The 22454-nt window shown below is 40.3% G+C and overlaps 1 protein-coding gene across 1 annotated transcript in view; it reads left to right on the top strand.

The window, feature by feature from the left end:
* The window catches only part of tenm3 (teneurin transmembrane protein 3), a 121933-nt gene that overhangs the window by 88758 nt on the left and 10721 nt on the right, over window positions 1-22454 (top strand). Inside the window, exons 17-22 of the mRNA XM_022759888.1 lie at window positions 1954-2215; window positions 3254-3521; window positions 4555-4698; window positions 12741-12990; window positions 18018-18250; window positions 19952-20106. Of these exons, the coding sequence (XP_022615609.1) occupies window positions 1954-2215; window positions 3254-3521; window positions 4555-4698; window positions 12741-12990; window positions 18018-18250; window positions 19952-20106 (1312 nt within the window). The remainder of the gene's footprint in view (window positions 1-1953; window positions 2216-3253; window positions 3522-4554; window positions 4699-12740; window positions 12991-18017; window positions 18251-19951; window positions 20107-22454) is intronic.

Here is a 22454-nt window from a genome sequence, read left to right on the forward strand (position 1 = left end):
CTATGCACACACGCATCCATAGGTGCCACATGCAGGTAGACAGTGATCCATCTACATTTACCAACACTGATTTACATGTCCAAATAAACATGAGCAGTCTCTCACAGGCAGCTCAGCCTTTAGGTTCCACCTTTGCTCTCGCAGTGATTTATCTGTGCTATGCACTGCTGTCCCCAGACCAGTATGGAAAAAAATTACACAGGAAGGCGTTCAAGTAGTGGGAGAGTCGTCCTGGCAGTTATCCAGAAAGCATTCAAAACAAATCGAAACAGCAGCACATTGTGCCCCAGAACAATTCCTCATGCAAATGTCACAGTGGTGGAGGCCATTTTGAACCAGGCTGTTTAAAATGCATTGAATCAGCAAGGGTAGAATCAATCTGCCCATGGTGTAGTAAAACATGGGATTACTATCTGACCTTCTCCTGCTATTACCACAGGCAGCTCCTTAATAATAGGAGTGCAAATACATACAAGACAAACGTATGTCACATATTTTACAGGAAAGGTTCACTTCAGGTAGGAGCTTAATTTCGCAGATGCTCACCAGAGATAGTGAACCAGGTCGTCATTCAAATTCAGCAGACAGAGGCCATGTTTATGTGTTGACAGTGTGGAATAAAAGGCTTATGAGTGGCAGAGAATTGTACAGCTGTTGTTATGAAGCACAATCCTTGAGTCCCCAGATAGCTGAGGATTAGCTGATTTCTTCAGATATTCTGCCCTGTAACTCTTCTGACAAGGAGCGTGATAAATGGTCGGGGATAATCACACTTGGTTAGCCAACAGATCCGCTCAGTATGTTAAGAAGGAGGGGGGGGGCAGCATCAAAGCCTGGCCTCTTGCAGCTGTGAGCTCCCCACTGCCCAAAGTGGAGAGAGCTCGAGAAGGAAGCTGTTGTAGGTCAGCTGCACAGCTTGGCTGTTGGCGCGTGTATCCGTGTGTGTGTGTGTCATCCTGGGTGTGGGTTCATGCATGAGAGATGTGCATAAGCATTCAAATCTGTGAGGGTGTGTGTCTTTGTGCATGTGAATGCATGCAATGTCACCACACAGATGCTTTACCCCCTGGGTAGTGGAGCTCGTCGAATATATAGAGCAGCACTTCAAAGACTCGCCCTTCATTTCCAAATCAGTAACTTTTCCCTGAGTAATGTCGTACTAATTAAAACCAGTTCACCAGAGGAAACTCCCAGGACTCAAGACTCCAACCATATTCAACCAGAAAGTGTCTTCTTACGCCATGCCTGGTTAAACAAAAGTCATAAATTAGACTCAGTGAATGATAATAATATATGGAGGCTGTACGGAGGGAATTCACTTGAAAGGGAAAAGTTCTCTCTTCCATTGAAAAAGTATTATCAGGCTTAGTCTTGACATAAATATTTACTTTGCTTCTTGGCACTTCAAGTTAAATTACAAAAAGTTATAACAGCCCACGTTTTGGCCATCATTTTAATCCATAATGATAAAATCTTACACAACAAGTTAATTGCTGAGATGTGGAAATGTGTCAAGATTGCTAAAGAGAAGTCCTGAGGGGTGAGAAGCAGCAGTACTCGTACAGTCATACAGGCTTCAAACAAACCCTCTTCACCTTTAACCTACTGTTCTTGTCTTGCACACACTGATTTCTTGTGCAATAAGTGATAAAGTGGTTTATAGAAAGAACTGACTTGTTTACACAGTGTCTGATCATCTGGCGGCTTGTATATCTCGCCCAGTCAGATTTTGATCTTACGATGTTGACATGTTCTCAGATCTCAACATTTACTTTAGTGAGTATGTGATGTCATCATGCCAAAACTATGAAAGTAAGTTTTAATTGACTGGCAGCTTCTGCAAATCCGAATCTAGTATGTTTATAGTTCATGAATGTACTGTTTATCCTGTCACTTACTGTTTTGTGTTTTACAATGTATTTGCATGTTTCCATTTAATGATAATTCCTTAAGGTTTGACCTCCTGGCCAATGGCGGTGCTTCTTTGACACTGAGTTACGAGCGTGCCCCGTTCCCCACGTTGCACCGCACAGTGTGGCTGCCCTGGAACGTTTTCCATGTGATGGACACCGTGGTGATGAAGCGGGAAGAAAACGACATCCCCAGCTGCTACCTGACCGGCTTGTTCAGACCCAACCCCCTCATCCTGGCCACGCCCCTCTCCACATTATACAAGACCTCCCCGGAGGACAGTCCCATCATCCCAGAGACCCAGGTGAGAACGCCGTCACAGAGCGAACACGGGGGCATCACATTACATGGCTTTTATGGTCAATTCCAAATTCCTGCTCGTATCTGATTGTTGTGAATGGCTTTAATAATTTAACCCATGTTTGATCCCAACATTACAAGCTGCAGTGTTCAACTCGACACAAATACGGAGTAACGATAATGCTGTTATCTTCCTTTCACCATGGCTTCTCTCGCTTATTTTAAATAGAGTCAGATTTGTCTTTCAGTTTGCCTTTGAGCTTTGATTGAATTCAGGTGTCTCCCCAAATACTAAGCCATAAATTGTCTCATAGCGACACTGATAAATTCTGAGGGCACATCGCATGGAGGTTACATGCCTCAGGATTTTGGTTTGTATCCATTTGGCTCAAATCAGGGTTGAAAATCCCTAAATGCAAAATGTGACTCTGCAGCTTTTACTGTTTAAAGTGGTTAGAAAAAAATATATCTGTGTTATATTTTAGGGAAAAAATCCAAATCGTCTGGACATGCTTCAGCATGAGTATCACGGCAGTCTGAGATGCAGCCTAGTCAAAAATTGGGACTCTGCAATAAAAAGAGAGTGAAACTTGTCGATTATTAGAGTCGTGGTGTTCAAGTAAAAGTATTTATTTCTCTCACAGACTCAAATAATGAAGAATTAATTTATTGCCGGTGGAGTTGGCTCAATTTGCATATAGACTAATGTAGTCTGTGGTTTGGCATAAGAACTTATTTTAAATGTTTTGGCTACTCAACAGAAACTGGTGATGTTTGCCTGGACTGTCTGAGATATAATAGCCTATATGTCTGTAATCGGCGCAACAAAAATCTCTTACATGACAATAAGGGTTTGTTCTGACCTGAACCCCAATGTCAGAAGTGCAATATATCATGTTATATATTACATCACATAATTTACTGTGATTAGTCATCCTCTGCATTAAATACCAGCAAACTCCTGTTGCTCCTGTTACTTACAGTAGGTCTAAACTTCACACTGTGTATTTGGCACCAGACTGACTGCTAATTAAATTCATAGGTCCTTCATGAGCAAGTGGCCATACCAGGCAGTGACCTTAACCTGGTCTACCTGAGCTCCAGGGCAGCTGGCTACAAGCCCATCCTCAAGGTGCTCCTGACCCAGGACCGTCTCCCCTTTGGCCTGATGAAGGTCCACCTGATGGTGGCCGTCATGGGCCGTCAGTTCCAGAAGTCTTTCCCTGCTTTCCCCGACCTCTCCTACACCTTCATCTGGGATAAAACAGACGCCTACAATCAGAAGGTCTTCGGCCTGGCAGAGGCTGTGGGTGAGTCCCTGCTGTGAAGCGCCGACTAAAGATGTTGTGTAAGCATAGGTTCGCTGATAGATACTCGTGCTACCTTCAGGCAATGAACCTTGGTTGAACTTTTGAAGATTGATTTTGTTTTTTGAAATTGAGGATTATTTAGTCAGGGACTGCTTTTATTTCCATGTGCAATAAAGATATAGAAGGTGGTGTGAAATGGTGAAATCCCCCAGTGAGGCATTTTTGAAGGCCAGTGCTCTTTTGCTGACTTCTGTGTTTTGCATGTATGATATTTCAGTAGCAGTGCACTGATTAGAATATTGCCTATGAGGCAGTGGTCTGAAAAACCACAGCAAGGAGTCAATAGTCACAATGAAATCTAATGACAAATACTAACAGAATCTTTTGATCAGATCATACGTAACAGAACATCTTGAACAATTGTTATTTTTTTAGAAGAATAATTTTAAGTGTCATCTTAAGGATGTACTTAGGTTCATATTCCTGTTCATGTTCCTGTTTGTGCAGAAGTACATGCACTTGCATTTTACTAACTTGCACAAATTTTTTCAAAGGCTGAGGGATTACGTTAAGAAGGATGAATGTTAGAGCACTCCAGCTTACATGTTTCAGAGAAAACCCCCACAACCCTGACAATTAACAGGATTCACTCATGGCTTATGGCCGTGAACATACCAATGTGTTTGTGAGTGTAATGTGCTCCATCTGAGCCTTTATTGTTTAAATAATTCCTGCCACTTTACACACTGTTTCACATTGTGGTTTGTTTGCATTTACACAAGATAAAACAGACAAATGAGAGGAAAGTGCATAAAATATAAACTGCGCAGGTGAGACACAGAAACCCCATGGGTCTTCTAAAATCATCCCAGCTGGGGAAAATTACATAGTCAATGAGAAAGCAGCAAGTACAGAAAACAGCTGCAACGTGTGCTGAATGTCTTACGATGTACAAGCCTCATTGCTGCCGTAAGCGTCAGGTAAGGAGGTTGCAACCTTGCTCACCATAGGCATCTGCTGTCATTACTTTCAGTGTCAGTGGGATATGAATATGAGTCCTGCCTTGATGTGGTGCTGTGGGAGAAGAGGACGGCGGTGTTACAAGGCTATGAACTGGATGCCTCCAACATGGGAGGGTGGATGTTAGACAAACACCACATATTGGACATTCAGAATGGTAAGAAATGTTCATATATTCAGTATGCGTGTGGGTATGCGTGTGGGGTAGAGATAGGTGGCCTCTTAGGGTTACAAGCAGGCGGTCTTTACCCTGAATCACCGCAATAAATATCTGAATCAGAATGAAATATGGTTCGTCATCCCATCTGGAGATAATAGAGGAGAGTTTTGAAGGGCTGATCATTCACAGTAATGATAGAATAAATCAGGGAATAAGTCACCAGGGTGCAGGGCTCACCACGGTTCCACACTACTCAGCTATTTTAGGAAGAAGACGGCCTCACGGCGGCTCATGAAGGCTTATGCTTTTGATGAACAGGCATCATGTTTAATTCTTGCATTAATTCTATAAACTAAATGAATTTCTTGCTCTGACATCAATCAGAATCACTTTAATCGCCAAGTACAATAAATGGACAAGAGTTTGTCTTTGTCGACCTGCTGCAGAGACACAAAGAAGTGAAACATGCATAATGGAACTATCAGATATACATACAGCATTGAGTCATTTCCGGGGTTATGGTACGAGTAGGTCACACTCTGTAATCTGGAAAACGCAGTGTTATGTTACAACTGCGCAGGCAGTAATATGACTGCAATTATAAGAACTAGGCCTCAGGGTAGTGTGCATTGTCAGTTTGCCAGGCCGCTGTTTTGACATTAAACCCACTCCAGCTCATAATTGTTGTTCCAGTTGTCCAATGTAATTTGTGTCCCTTTCATCTTGAAAGTAGTCAAGGTTACAGTCTTGGCCTTCAGCAGAGTCCTTAGACTCTCACTGTCAGACTGGAGATTGTAACTGGATGTTCAGTTGTTTTAGATTTTCTAGCATAGATAGATAGATAGATAGTTAGTTAGATAGATAGATAGATAGATAGATAGATAGATAGATAGATAGATAGATAGATAGATAGATAGATAGATAGAAAGGTAAGTTTGGTTTTTTTGTCTTTCAGTCTCAGAGAGTCTGGGGATTTTCTTTGATGTTCCTTCACTGACAGCATCGCTGCCGAAGAGCTCAGCTTGGCTATGATTGATTTTTTTATTTTTCTTCTGATTCGACTTTGTTATTTTCATCACTAAGGAAGAGAAAAGGTGAAGCAGTGCAAATGTTAGAGCTGATATAATTTGTAGATGTGAAACGGATATTTTCAATCAATCTTTCTCTTCTTTTCGCAGTTTTTTTGTTTATAGTCAGTTACATAACAGGTTCAGTGAGGTGTGTTTATAGTGTGTGGGTCAACGTGTATATTGAACTGTCCTGAAGTACTTTTTAATCAAGTCAAAGATGATTTTCAGAGGTTGTTGTGTTGAGAATAGATGAACCAAATTCAACCACTTATTTTAAGATGAAATATTCCTTTATGTGATCATCAGAGGGAGGCAATATGACCTGATACTCAATGATATCTGTATTAACACCCCTACAAAGCAACATCTAGCATGGCCTAGTATGCCTTTCTCCTAGCTCCCACTCTTGAGAGTTGTATTGTACACCTACACTCACTCACTCAGAGGTCTCCCCATTCACCTAACAGGTAGGAGTATTGTGCTTTTCTGATTCACTCCCCTTTGCAGAGCTCTGTAGGAGCAGAAATAAAGTCAATTCCCCAAAAAGCAGCAAAAATGCACAAATTTAGCTCGAGATGAGCTTTTATCAGGCAGCACGTTGGCCCAGCAGCCATCAACACTTGAGTGTGCATCACTATGAAGCTGCTTCTCAGTAAAAGCCGCTGCCAGTAATTACTATGTCACAGATGCATTTATATTCTGTGCAATAGAGGGATAAATCACTTTAAAATGAAATTTCATTTGTTTCCTTTCAAGTGAAATGCCCGATGCTCAGGGTTCAGCAAAGGTTTGGTTCCTAAATGACACAACATATCATTACAAAATGGTACGTATTTATCACCTCAGTGTGTGATTAAATTGTAGTTTATAAGGCACCACCAGTAGGTCCGGTGAGGTTGAAGAGGTTAATGAGGTTCACTGGTTTAACAGCACACCATTACGGTGTTTGTGTGGCTAATTGTGCATGAAAATAGATGGTGCTGATACAGAATTTGAACTGCCATATATAATGAATTCTTTCAGTCTCTACTGTCTTCAAAACACAAGCAACACAAGCTGCCCAATCACAATTTTTGTGGTCTCCATGTGGTATCTCTATAGCCCTGATGAATAGTTACACATATGCAGAGGTTTACATGAGCTCTGGAGCCTCCTCACATGTCCTCTGCAGCTGCCTGACACACAGTATAAATCTGGCTTTTGCCAATGTGTCTCTTTGGCCTGGTCCATCGAGCTTTACGTAAACCTCAGAGGTTATTTCCGTTACTAGATATTTTGGCAACCAGAGAAAGTCTGTTTTTAAGGAGGGAGGTTTGTGCAACCAGAACTCTGCCTACTTCTTGAATGTAGTCTTTTATAGCATCTTACATGCACACCCACCAATTGGCAGGGGCAGTAACATCCATTCCATAATACTCAGTGAGTTTGCACAGTAAAATCATCCTGCATGTATATTAGGTCCTCTCACATCTCCGAGATTGCACAAACTGTCTTTTGTCGGATATGTTTGTGGAAAACATGTCAGAGAACCAGTTTCTGAAACGGGAGTCTTCCTTTACTTTGTTCAGACCTTGATGCTACTTTGTCCTGCGTCTTTGTTGAACATTACAAGAACAGACATAGGGGCCCATTGCCGAACCCAATCTGTCAAGCCATTCAGAATGTGAAGTTTGTGAAGTGCGCAAAAGAACACTGAAATATGCCTCTAGCTTGACTGCTGCCGGCGCGTTGCTTTTCATCCCACCTGTCTCAAAGTACAGCACATCCATCTCCAAAGCCTTCGCTGTGGCAGCATCACAGTTGGAGTTGCAGTTGTTGTGAGATGCATTTGTGATCAACAGATAGGTGCAGCATGTGTGATATGCTAATGTATGCTGCATCCTTTATTAGATTGAGCTGTGCTGTGTCTGGATTTATCAGAAAATTGGATTTTACTGTGCATGAAAAATCATCATGTGCAGGATTGTAAGTGTACATGGAAGCACTGATGACAGAAATAAAACAACAACCAGATGGTGTCGAGTTTTTCTTATGCAGTAAGTGCTGCAGCCTCCCCAAGGCTTTTTCACACTTTTCACTTGTCCTGTTACAACACCGCCCCAAAAATAAATGGCAAAGTCTGACTAAATTTAAAAGATTCATAAATAGTTTAGCAAACTTGTGTTGTTCTGTCTCATTTACCCCCGTCTGACAGGAGCTTAATCAATTTCCCGAAAGGGTTTCATGCTCCAATCCTATTAGCTCGACCCAAAGACAGTGAGCTCTGTGAGACTGTGAAATGGTTTTGTTAGCGACTTTGGGATGCTAGTTTATACAGTGTTCACATCAAAGTATCATAACCCTATCTGTAATCCTATCTGCCTTTGCCCTCACACATATTCATTTTTATTACTGAGGTTGTGCGTAGGCACCTAGTTTTATCCGCATGCATTTTCTCAATCTGAACTGAATTATTCAGTCTTGCATTCAGCCACTTTTGGACATTTGAGATTTATGGCTCACGTGGGTTTTTGGGCAGGGAATGCAGTTCGATATCCTCGGTCGGCATGAAGATGAATCCAAATATCACTGTTTGCCTTCATTGCTGCTCCAGTATTGATTCTTTAATGCTGTAAACCTTGACTAATGTCCTCACCCAACACGTTAGCGAGCGGTGGTCCTCCGCAGCTGCACAGCGGTTTAGCTCCAGACATTTGCTATCGCTCTTTGTTGTGACTCCTGCTTCATTTTCGCACCACTGCAAACATCTGAGGACCTTTTCTCTCATCGTTTATGGCAAAAGACCTGAGCAAAAGCCGTCTCCCTCTCTCTGCCTCCACTCCAGAGCCTGTCAAACTAGATAAGGCAAATTGCTGGTGTCTGTGCTTTAGTCATGTCCTCCTGCCTGTAACCCCCCCCCCCCCCCCCCAATCTGCAGCTTGTGTCTATCTAGTGTAAGAGAACTGATTCTTTATTGGACACAGGCAGAGTTCAGAAACGCACTGTCTCAGAGTGTACTTACTGTACAGCTCACACACTTTGAAGCAGTAAGATGTTTCCTGCCCACTTTTAGCCTCGACCATGGCGAATGAGTGCAAGCCCGGTGGTATTGTAGAGAATGACACAGTGCAAGGGAGAACAAAGAAGGACAGGGTGCAATTAAGACTCTCCTGCTCCTCCCCTACCAATCTCTGTACTCTCTATGTGTCACCAAGGTGACATTGCTCAGGGCGCTCTCAGTTTTTTATCAGGTATTGAGGTTCGGCCTTGCATTTGTACCATTAATCATCTCGAAAGCCGTGATGTCGGCATTAAAACATTTTTTTTCCCACTACATGACTAAACTTTGCCTTTTATCAAAGAAATGATTACCTTCTGTCATGACTCTGAGAAAGGAATCGAACAAATTGTCACCAATGCATGAATATGCATTATCAGAGAAGGTAGTGAGGAGGCCTTGCAGTTTGGGACAGTGTAATGAGGAATTATCGCTTCCATATACAGGAGGTAGGAATGTGAATACAGCAGAGTGAAAGCATATTTCTGTCACGGCGACTCTTCTAGTTTTCTATCTTCAGCTTCATTTTCTGTGATTGAAAATGGCCTTCATGTTTCCTCCACGTCTCTACAGTCACATTCACTTCATTCATTATACTTCATTTCTTTTTAATGCACTTTTATATTTTGATTTGTTTTTCAATGTCTTCCCGTTATTATTTGGAAAAATCTCCACTACTGTCGGAGCCTAACTGTGTCTGAGTGTTTAATAATGTGGTAAATGCTGCGTGACATGCAGTTACATTACATTATAGGCTGTGTGATTGTTGGATGGAGCAGTACCGGAGTGATCTTGGAGTAAGAGAGACAACAGATTCTCAGAGTTTCTAAAAAGCCTGTTCTCACTATTTTTTTTTTCTCTTGCTTTTTCCCAACTTCTATCCAAAACTCAAAGACGCCTCCACACATTAATTTACTAATCAATGAGCAGACACGTCCCTAATGGTTGGTCCATTCAGCTGCCATACTTATACTTGGACTTGAAGTCTCCTCTGCAAAATCTGTTAGTGAGCATTAGTTTGTTTGAGTCTTTTGCAGAAAAACACAACTTTGTATAAATTGTATTTCTGCTTATCTCACATAACAACAGTAACTGCGTCTCGTCTCAGAGAAAGTTGTGTTTACAGTTTTATGGAAACTCAGAGCAGAGGGAAGTAAATTTATAAAAAAAAAAAAATATATATATATATATATATATATATATACATACATATCTTTAAAGACTCTGAAGCCATTTTAGTCTGGTCACTGTTGGAAGTCCTCTTCTTTTCGGCCTGGAGCGCCGGATAGTCAGAAACCAAATTCCCATCAGAGCAGCTCTCCAGCTGAGACGTCACTAGCTTGATCCTCGCAACAATCATCAGCAGTAATGTGTCATGACCAAGTGTCCTTGAGGGAAGAAAACTGAACTGAACCTTAATCTGCTCACTCACTCCACAGTCTGCTCCACAGAAGAGCAGCCCAAGTTGTGCATGTCTGAGAGAATCAAAGTGAAAGAGTAGAGTGTCTCTACTAAGTGTGGACTGATCGTGGGGGGGAGTTGATGATTGATTAGTCTATTTAATCCATTCCATTATGCTGTCTAATAGCCTATGGTAAGACTTGTGTGTACAGTAAACTGTGATGGAAGTGTAAATAGAGAGGACCACGGCAGCTTGCCAAAATGACCTCAGCATTAATGTTTTGTTTTTTTTTTTGTTTTTTTTTTTTTGTTTTAAAGCTGAACACCAGCCAAACTGCTAGACGGCTGTGCTGCTGTAACTGATCCATGTCCTACACACTGCATTAGGCTCCTGGATATGAGAAACGTCTTTGTCTTTCCCGAGAATGTTAAGGAGCTATTACACAAACAGACATTAAGATTCTGGTCAGAGTACCAAGCTTATTTGTTATTTGTAGCTATGTTTCTGGGTGCAGTGTAAACCTTCCAGCTCAACTGAGAGTTTTCATCGCACTGTGTGTTTCATTCATTTAGCAGACACATGGATCACAGATCAATTAAAGTCCCAAGGTCGCGCATTTGATGGCGTCACGCATAAAGCCGTCCCCCGGACCTATTTGTCTTTGTTAGAAGCTCATGTATAGCGCTCTCGGATACAAAAGACGGATTGGTCAGATCGTCCTGTCGAGAGTCTCGCCAGACCGTGGCTTCATTTGAATTTGCCCTTCAATCAATTAAATCAATGAGAGGAACTAATCAGAGAGAGGACAAGCAGCATGGCCGCACGCTTGATTTCACATACATCGAGGGTTATGAAGGCTTACGGGATAACAACATTATGTGGCCATTCAGTGGAGTCATAGATCCACTAATTAGGACAGAGGCAGTGTGAACTCAAACAAGTTGCTGGATGTGAATAATTAAGTGCTTCTAGCATGCACTTCTTCCCTTTGATGTGCTTTTCCCCTTTGAAGAGAGTCCCACTATATAACCCCCCTAAAAAAAAAAAAAAAGCCAGCAAGTTCTCAGTGAAACATACGCGCAGTTATAAGGGGAGGTACAGTGTACTGTATTTATGTTCACCACCTCTCTGTGACCTGGAGAAGACAGGCTCCCTGTCAAGTAAAAAGAACATAATTTTACATCAAATATACTTTAGCTTTGTGGAGGGTGGAGCAGTTCTAGAATAATGCATGGGACAGAATTATTAGGGTATGTCACTTAAATTGATAGTCAACCGGATACCTGTGTACTTCCAACTGCTCACTGCACTATTTCAATCTGATCTCTGTTACTTGATCTAATACTTTGGATGACTGTAGTCTAAAAGTTATTATGAGAGCCTAATTAAACACCCTTAAATTATATATTAAACAAACCACACATTTATATTTTTTTGTTATGACAAAATACTTCCTAGTTAAGGCCAAAGGAATGTAGTAAGTAACCCTAGTTTTACTAATGCTTCCAAGAATTTGCATTAAGACTTCAATAACTGGAGTCAGCTACTTCACACTTTGGAGATTGAGAACTATTTGAAATAAATGTCTTAATATATCCCTGCATATTAAGCTAAATAAGCCAACTATGTTTTACTTTGGCCATCTTATAGAAAGTAGTAACCATTTATAAGCTAAACTCGAGACCATCTTGCAATGGTATCACACCAGCTGCCTGTCAACATGTTTACATTCTGACCAATGAGTACTCAGTAGTTATTACTGATAATTACTTATAATCTGCCACAGTATGTGTCACAGCTGGAAATTAAGGTGCTTTTTGTAACATTCCCCTCATAAATTCGTAGGTTTCATATGTGTAATTAATTTAAGTAGGTGATGGTATTGTTTCCTTTTTTTTTTGTTTGGTTTTTTTTGTCCTTCCTGATAGTAATAATATTTTGACATTTTGGAAAATATGTCGAAGTGTTTTTTTGAGTTAGATCAGAGGGATGATGTCAGTGTGTTAGCCTAGCCTAGCAACACAGGAAGGAGAAGAAAAAACATAACTTAATAACTGTCTAAATCTTGTCATTTTTATATTTGTTTGTGTATGGTTTAATCAAGCGAGACATGCTAACATGCTAATTAGGTAGGCGTGTCTTTGGTTTAAACTTGAACAGAGTCAGGCTAGCTGTTTCCCTTTACTTAAAGTCTTTATGCTAAACTAAGCTAACTGCCTCCTGGCTACAACTCCATTGTTAACACACAGAGAGGGATAGATTTTATCATCTGACTCTTAATGTGTCCTCCTGTGTATATACATACACACACACACACACACACACACACACACACACACACACACATAATATTGTAAAGTAAAATATTGTTGAGTGTAGATTATTGTATGTTTCCATTTTAGCTGCGGCTGTCGTAGAAAAGAAGAGAATCTCTGGTTAAATAAAGGATAAATAATGAGCCATTTATCTGCGACCAGTAACAAAAACACATGCTTTTAAACTTGCAAGTAACTGCTGTTTTGTCTACCAGGCATTCTTTACAAAGGCAGTGGGGAGAACCAGTTCATCTCTCTCCAGCCCCCTGTGATCTCCACTGTCATGGGGAACGGGCGGCGCAGAAGCATATCATGCCCCAGCTGTAATGGACAGGCCCAAGGCAACAAGCTGTTGGCGCCGGTGGCTCTGGCATGGGGCATCGATGGAAGTCTGTATGTTGGAGATTTCAACTACATCCGCCGCATCTACCCATCTGGCAATGTCACAAGTATCATGGAGCTCAGGTAAGACCAAGTCCTTGTTGTAGGGATTTTTTAGGTGCATATAAATGTGTTACCTATTGATTCTTTACCTGTGTCCCACAATCAACTGTTGTAAATGCTTAAGTATTAATTAACCTTGAACCTTGCATCTTCCAGTGTTTGTTTTTTTTTTTAATTATCGCTTGTATTTCAACATTCAAATGATGCAAAGACGACATGGAACATACTGTAGTTAACAAAAATAGACCCTAATTTAAAAAAAAATCTGAACACATTTCTTACATTTAGTCCTCAATGTGGAGAGGGAAACTAAAATGGCATGGTGGACCGACTTCAACTCACACACATCTTTCCCCTACCCATAGAAATTTGAAATCTTTTCCCTATCCATCTCCATAATTAGGAAAGACATCCTGTCTTCAGCGTGTAATTGGGATGATTTACAGCCTCATGCCAAGTTGGCTTCTCTCAGCAGTGACACTGATTCGGCCAGTTGGCTTATTTCAAAGTAGCAGGTGTTGATTAAATGTACATTGGGCTATCATCCTACACGAGACACATAGATGACAAACATATGAAGACTGCCTTGAAAGGACATAGGTCACAGCACTGTTGGCGGGTAGCTGCACGTCAAGCGGTGTGGAAGTTAAGAGTTAAGATTATGAGGGTGGATGTCCACTGAAAAACTGAAGTGATTAAAAACATTCATACCTGCACGGTGATCAGCCGGGGCAAGTGACAAGGCAGTCCTCATGTGGGAAAGGTTACCACAGCATGAATGGGAGGCAGGGTGCTGCTGCAGAGGAGCATGCACGCTCAGCAACTCTTTCCAAGATAAATAATGGTTTAGGAAATGGTTTGTGTCTCCAAGCAACTAGTTTACTCTGTTTACAAGGAGAGAAACAAAGCATTACAATGAAGACATGTTGTGTTTGCAGAATAAAATTTAGTCTCACATAAAAGACACACCAAGGACAATTTTAATGCATTTTGATGGTACTTTCAATACAGATTTATATCAATACAGTTGAAAAAGTGCACGTTTCATTTGATGTTAGCCTCTTTCAAACATTTAAAGACCAAAGCAGTTTCAGTGTTTAGTATGTATGATCCACGCTTCCTGTACAAGAGCCCAAATACTCCATATGGGGATTCTCTGAACCTCTTTCAACTGCTCTTTGCGGAAAATCTGCATTTAGAGTCCGGCTTCAGTGGCCAACATAACAAGTGGCAAAATCAATACTTCAATATGAGTGGTCAAATTGAGAAAAAGCAGTGGCAATGTAGGATGAGGTTTTATGGAGACAGGAGCATACATTTTCCTCTCTGTGGTTTGTAACTCTCGGCCACAGTCCCACCTCGCCACTTTCTGCCAAACACATTGTCGTTGCGTGCGACTTTCTCCAGTGGCTGTGTTTGTTCTTCAAGGGGATATTTTGACTTTCTGAGTTTCAGCTGTTTGTTTTTCCTTACCAGACTCTGTTTTTAACTAAACTTTGAGCCCTTGTTAGAAAAATCTTTGCTTATTCCTCATGGTTTCAATAAGGAATAAAGACGTCAAAAAGAGTCAAGCTTTTATTATGACAAGCAAGCTGTCAGGCAGGCAAATAACAACCTTGAAAACGAGAGGTAAAAGTTTAAGATTTACCAATTTCTTTCTCTTGATTGTTCTTCCTCTCTTCCTGCTCACTTTGTACCCTGTCATAGAAATAAAGACTTTAGACACAGGTAGGTGTCTTATCTTAGTGCATGTTTTCTTGTCGCTCTCCTTACATCATCATCTTTATCATCTTCTTTTTTTTTTATATAAATATACGAGTAACACTCCCTTTTACATTCACCTTTAGCACCAGTGATTACTATGTGTAATTACAGCAAACCAATTATAGCCTGATTACATCCAAACAAGAAGAAGAGTGCACGGTCTTTTAAGAATTACGACTGTGCAAAGTGATTATTGACAACATGACTACAAGATACACTGGAACAGTTTTAAGACATTAAGTAATTAATATTAAAAAAGGATGTTAATGTAAATATATCTAATCCGCCTATACTGTATGTATACATTATAATGCAGTCCAGGACAACAGTGCTGCAATTAACAGTACCATTGTGAAGCTTATAATTACATTTCCAGTGATGGTGTTTGGCAGATGCTCTTACCCGCAGGGGCTTACACAACTGCTTTGTATTCATAATTAAGACGACAGCATCAGATCAAGTGACTATGCAGATTGGTGGCAATTAGGTTGTCTCAGTGATTAACTTGACCATAAGTGCCAGAGGTGCTGCAGACAGTAAACTGGAACAACTTTATTAAGTTGGCTATCAAGGTAATGCCTCTGGTGTGACAAAAAGATGATGTGATGTAGATGCTCCTGTTGTATGAATTTAAAATCAACACCATTTAGCCTGATGTGTCTGCTGAAAGCCCCCCCCCTTCTTTTTTTTTTTTTTCTTTTTTTTTTCACTGCAGAATTCATTGGCTCCTCTCTCCATCTGCAAGGGCAGTATCGTTTTGATCGGTGTCTGTGTCTGAGAATTTTATTCTAATGCTTGAAAGCTTCAGAAAATAAATAAAGCCATAAATAAAGCCATCCAATGCAATGAAGTGCAATGAAGTGCACTGGATGGCGACGATTTGTCGTCAGTCACCAGAATAAACTTTGTTTAGATTGTCTCCCTAAGGTCTTTGCATGTCTGCTGATGTAGCATAGCCGACCACAACAGTGCAGGTCACTGTCAGTCCATTGGCTTATATTTACTCTTGGTTTGTTTGTGTGAATCCCAACAACAACAGATCTTTTTTTGTTTGTTTGTTTGCCCTTGTTTGCCCTGTTTGGTTCCCAGACCAAAGGAAAAAAACTAGAGGCATGAACATTACCATACTAATTTGGGACTAAAAGATAGCATACTCTTGATGCATGCTTGAAAAAAAAAAACTAAAAAAACTAAAAGCTAAAAGATGCTTCTCTTGGCTACAGATGAACAAACACAGAAGTTGTTCAGCGACCTTCAGATGGCTGTTTCCTTTGTACTCAACTTGTGTGACATATATAGGTTTTACCCACGACTCTTAGTTTGACAGAGATGTTGAAGTGTATCTTCATGGAAGCATAATTTTAGCTGGAGAGACCTTGCTACCGTGTTTGACTGTGTGCTGATTGTCCACTAATGATTGTACAGGGTAGCAACAAGGTCTCAAACTTTTTACGAGCTACCACGGGAAGCCAGTGAAGGGAGCGTTAGACACAGAGTGACATGTGAAAGCCTGAGCACGTTGATGTGAAGGCTGCTGGATTCTGGATCAGTTGGAGGCTTCTGATTGCCTGCAAATGCCAGCAATTAGGACACTGTGGTAGTCTAATCAGGGGATGACTAGCATCTGGACCACAAGCCAGTCACCACCTGATCAGCTGGTCAAATGGCAGTTGTCAAGTTTTTGTAGAGACTGCCAAAGAGCTGCCAATAAGGTAATTTTTGTGGCCATAGTCTGGGGTGCTCTTTTGTACCGAAAAGGTTAACAAAATATTAGATACAAGACCACATAGTAAAGCCTTAAAACTAGCCATAAAACATAGTATGCACCGTACTTAACATCAGAAGCTTCACCAAGGTATTATTTATTGCAGGATTGTTTTATAAGACTGCATAATGTCATACAGGTGTTTCATTTATTGTGTCCACCCCCTGCAGGTTGACTGTAAAAGAAAGGGTTACTCGTGTACGGCTGGCTGAATTCTTTCGAGGAACTTGATAGCAGCCACCTATTTTGGGCATTTACTTTGACTCATAAAAGCTGTCAAGTTTTACGACTCCATCTTCATCATTTTACAAAGATGTTTCATTGCCACATTTATTTTGCCATCACATTATCCCACTTCCAAAGCCAACCAGTATTGACTCAGGTACCATTAAGCTGGAGTATAACCAGAGAAGCCATGTTTACGACTGCTCTGTAAAGCAAGCTATTTCTCATGTTAACTGCCGCTGTTTTGAGCTCTTTAATGACACTTGAGCAACTGCTATGTATTAACTTTGCCCTAATAGAAAAGGTTAATTCAATAGCTTCTCAGTGTTTAGAATTTGTTTAAAAGAGAAAATCATTTAATTGGCTTTCTTCAAATTGAAGGATCAGTCAATCGTGTGTTGTAAAATGAAATATTTCAAAATAGGTTAATTAGGATTCATTATGAGACTGTAAAAAGCAGAACCAGATGCAATGTCATTAGTTGTTGCACTTTGTTAACATAAGCCAGTCACTTCTGTAATTTCCAAAGGCTTCTCCCCACAGGGGAGCGATGATAACTGAAATGACCTGGCACACAAGTTGTCATTTCTGCTTTGCAGTGGTATCCTGTTAAATTCAGTTTGACTTCCATCCTTTCAACCTTCTCTGTCTTCTACTTGTTCTTTCTCTCAAAGGCTCTGCCCTTTTTCTCCTGCTGTGGAAATTTTCTTCAGTTTTTAACATTAAAAATAGACATTATTTCCTTCCTCGGTTCATCATAAGGTTATTTTAAGCTGCAATTGGACTGGAAAAAAAAAACGCTACAGTAAATGACATTCTAAATGACAGCTTAATACGATGAAAATACCCTGATTGAACATTGGCATTAATTTACTCTCGACTCTTAAGATGCGATTAAAATACAAAGACGTGACTCTAGAGAAGGTTCTTTAATTACATAACACTTTAAAAAAAATTATGCAAGATTGATATTGATCTGTAAACAAATACTGCTGTGTACATTCCCTTGAATATTGTGAATCTGAGAGTATTTTCTAAAAAATTACTTAAATGCATACTGAACACAATGTTAGCTGAAGGGAGAGATATAATGGAATCTACTCTTGATAATAATCCTAAAGGTTTTATTCAGAGGGAAGAAAAATTTCATCAGGAGTCATTCAGGTTTTACACATTTTGTGTTTGGTGTTTTTTGAGAGTTTTGGACTGTCTGGCTGTACTGTAATGGCATGTAAAGAAAAATCCTCTGTGTCTATAATGACAATATATAACTGAGTTATTGTCTTGAATACAGCAACAACCCTGCACACCGGTATTACCTGACAACTCACCCAGTAACTGGCCAGCTGTATGTGTCAGACACAAACTCCCGGAGAATCTACCGACCGAAAATCTTAACCGGGACCAAGGATCTGCAGTCGAACACAGAGGTGGTGGCAGGAACTGGTGAACACTGTCTGCCCTTTGATGAGAACCACTGTGGGGACGGAGGCAAAGCTCCAGAGGCGTCTCTCACTGGACCCAAAGGTATCGTATGAAACTGATAGGGTTGAAGTCAAATGGAGCGGCGGAACACAGTGATGGTTTTGTCACCCGGGATCAGCCACTGTTAGATTTAAATTCATGTGTGCATTGGGCTCTGTGCCTTTGAATGATTTGATTGATTTTAATGTAATGATTGATGACTGATATAAATGTACAAATTTTTGTTGGGGTTCATATTTTGTAAGTAAGTAAGAAAAAGTAGGTAGGACTGTCAGCTAAGAAAAAACATGCTGCTGCTGCCTAACAAAAGGTTATTGTTTTAACCTCCAGAAATATAATGCATGATTCATTTGACATGATTGGATATTCCTGTAAATATCATTTAAGATTTAAAATTTTATTTACTCCTCAAGCTTTTTTTCCTCAAACAACTATTGGGAAAGTGAAGTCTAAAGTGACAGCCATCCATGTGTCGATAGCCTCTATGCACAACCTGTTCCTCCACATTCAAATGGCACATGACCATTTGTGCTTGGATTGCTCACTCTTCCACAAAATCTTCTGGATGAAAAGGCTAAGATGAATTGTTTTGCGCTAGTTGTTGCCCGCTCTAAATGCCAACTGCAACAGCTCAGCTTCAGCTGGGTGATAGAGGCTTGAGTGAAGGCAATCTGAGGGAGCGACTCTTAATGATTGAGTGGGTGGAAGCCGAGACCAGGGAAGAAACAGCAGATGGCTCCTTTTTTTTTTTTTTTTTTTTTTTTTTTTTTTTTCTTTTTTTTTTCCTGCTCTCAGACATTTGGTGAACTCTGCTCAAATGTGACACTTTTCATCTGTCTGAGAATCTCAGACTGTCAAATAGCCAGCTCCCAAGGATTCACCGTGGGCTCCCTCGGCTCGTCAATGTTTTAGCAGAAAGCAATCTTGTGCAGACCTAGCCACAGGTCAAACCAAACCACTCACCTTCCATAGAGGCTTTTAAAGACTTCATTGAAAAAGAAACCATACTCTGGAGGTAAAACTGAACTTAATGCTGATTCAGAACATTTTAAATCCTCCACAAACTAAAGCACAGTCTTCCACTATACATGTTTCTGAGACCAGCGTCTCTCAGTCTTTAGAATTACAGCCAAAGCCACAGCGTGTTAAAACCAATGTGGAGAATGAAAAATAGCCTCACTGCATGTAACTCCATACTGGATTTGCTGCACCTTACAACTCTGAGCTGACACTCAATCATTGAGACAATTTAGTCCACAGTTGTCACCATGGCAACTGTCTGTCTTTCACCCCTTTCATCTAAAATTGGCCGAAGCTGTCATTTCCGCTCCCTCGCTCATTCATTTCTCAAATGGTGTGCAGATTGTTGATGATTGCCGCTGTCAAAAAATGTCCCAAACGCACCACTCATTGACACCCCCACCTCACAAGGTCCGTTTTTAGAGAGGAGGTTTACAAGACATGGCAAGTGCATATATATACGGTATGAATACAGCCTTTCCCACTTCTGCCTGAGAAATTATTTAATACCAGAAAAGCAGCCCGTGAATTATTGATGGGTGTGCTTTTTGCAGTGACCTGAATAATGGGAAGGCAAGCTTGACACATGTATCCATCGTGTTCCGTCCACTGAGTCATGCAAGCAGAGATGCCGCATATCTACCATGCTGCCCTGTTATCACAGCTTTTTTTTTTCCTGTCTCTTCTTTTCTTCTTTTTCCCCCCTTTACGTGATGTCAACAGGCATCGCCGTGGACAAGAATGGGCTGATTTATTTTGTTGATGGCACCACGATCCGAAAGGTGGATCAGAACGGCATCATCTCCACTTTCCTTGGTTCCAATGACCTGACATCGGCCCGCCCTCTGACCTGTGACAACAGCATGGACATCAATCAGGTGACTTATACACACATTGCCTGTATGCCCACACAGAGAATGTCACAGCGCCACCTTGTGGCCCCGCCCCTCTGACCCTCTTTCAGTTTGCTCACCCATGACTCATCTCTGATATTCAGTGTTACATAACTGAATATATATTACATATAGAGTATATCTCTTTTTTCATAAATGATAATCTTTTCGGGGGAAACTGGTTTCTGAGTGAGACATGCGGATGCACTTTTTTTAGAATTTACCTTCCTTCACTGAACTTGGTAAAAGAGCTTTTTAGCATGCTGCTCCCGCTGCTTAGAAACCTCTGCAATTAAATTTAAAATTGCAAAAACTGGTCTCTTTCTGGGAATCTAAATCATTGCAGCAGAAATTGTGTGCTCTCTCTTCTGGCTCCTATTTGGGAGAATATTAGAGCAGGGATGTTTTAGTATAATTCATTCCTTGTTTGATAGCATTAGATCATTCTTACTTATTTATATTGACTGTTTTAGATTGCCCTCAGGTTTTTTTTAAGTACCTCCTTAGTTTGTCTCAAGGATGTGATCTTAATGGCATTTTCATTCCTGGTTTTATAATCCCATTTTAGTTTAATTCTGATCTTGTGAGAGATATTGTGTTATCTGCTTTATGTTTTTAAGTCTGTAACATTGTTATTGCTTTCTGTCCAGACAAGGACATTTTTATCTCTAAGATTCCCTGGTTAAATAAGTGTTAAATAAAATATTGGCATTTAACTGACAGATCTTATCCAGAGAAACTTACAGTGACATTAGTGGAATAAGCTCCAATTCCTAGAACAGCAATAAAATTGGTATAAACTGCTTGGTGAAGAAACAACAGTAACAAAGAAAATGCTTTCTCTTTTTTTTTTTTTTTTGCTCTCAACTCTCAGCAACAGTAGAGCATTTTCTCTGAAAGTACTGGTGGAAAATATGTGCTAGGAGGAGGCTGATTTAGGCAGGAAGTGGAGACATGAAGTGTTTATTGAAAAGATGAGTTTTCAGGTCACGGTAGAGGATATGGAGGGAAGAATAATTACTCATTTTGGGGGGCTTGTTTTGATGTGGCTGAAGCTGAATTAGTGTTTAGCGTTCCACTGAAAATTCTCAGTATTGAGGACACTTAGACCAGACATGATAATAAAGCAGCACTCGGTAGCCAGTTTGCCGCACATAAAACATTTTCTTCTGCAGCACCTGACGACAGCCGCCTTTGTCCAACAAAATTTACCCTCTACCTGTAAATGAGGTGACATAAAAACGGCGCCCTGCCCTTACGCTATAGGTTATATTATTGCAATACAGGTGACATTTCTTCCAAAGTAGAAGTGCAGCTTCCTGTGCTTAAGCATGAATATCTCTCCTCACTTCTTTCCCTCAGAGTTTTCAGATCTGACTGAAGATGAATAATGAAGAAAAATAAAATCCAAAAAAGGTTTTTATCATGTGATAATGGAACCTTTCGCAAGCTTTTGTCTGGGTCCCGTTTCCCAGTGAAAGTAAAAAGGTGAATTTTTAAGTGTATTGACCCTCGAGAATGGGATTGGTTCTCCCACCTCTTACACGTGTGCACCTGACATAAGAGTATTTAGTTTTTTTGTTCTTTTGGTTTGTTTTTTAACCAACCAATTTACATTTTAATTAGATTTCTAATGTTCTAATGCAGATCAGCTTACAAAAAGAAATAGTACAAACAAAGCACTTAGTAGATAGGAAGGACTGCAACAGTCAAAACCAGTGACCCTGACAGCAGATATCAAAAATTCTTGTGTCCTTTTGAGAGAGATTAGATAACAATGGAAATGCATTAAAAGAAAAAAGAGCCAGGGAGAAAATTAAAGGGTGTTTTTGGCAACATGAGAACATTTTAAATGTAAACAGACGAGAAAGCAATCTGTGTTTGTGTTAGTACGCGCATGTGGGTGGTGAACATGAAGGGAGGAGAACATGAGAGAACATGAAGACAAAGGATTAAGCTTGTCACTTTTTGCTAATTAACCAAGTCATTTGGTTTGAGCCAATAAAGACATGGTTTTGGCGAGACTGTGTGATCCTCAGGCATCCAAGCTACAGAAATGGCTCAGTGCAGTTTAACTAGTGGCAGCCTTAAAGGCTGAGTGTTTTATTATTAATCACCCTGTGGAAAAGTACGATTCAGGAGCATTTTTTACAGTTTTAATCATACAGTTGTGTATTTGAGGGCCATTTTGTGCTGTTTGAAAATAAGCTTTTTTATGCACTGACACATTTCTGACAAATAGACTATAATAGTTGGCAAAGCTTAACTTATTTTTTTCCCAAGATGTGTTTAATGTTGCTATCAATTTTTGACCTGTGAAATATCTTTTACTT

The sequence above is a fragment of the Seriola dumerili genome, unplaced genomic scaffold, assembly GCF_002260705.1.
Source record: "Seriola dumerili isolate Sdu_G_001 unplaced genomic scaffold, Sdu_1.0 BDQW01000331.1, whole genome shotgun sequence".
NCBI lineage: Eukaryota > Metazoa > Chordata > Actinopteri > Carangiformes > Carangidae > Seriola > Seriola dumerili.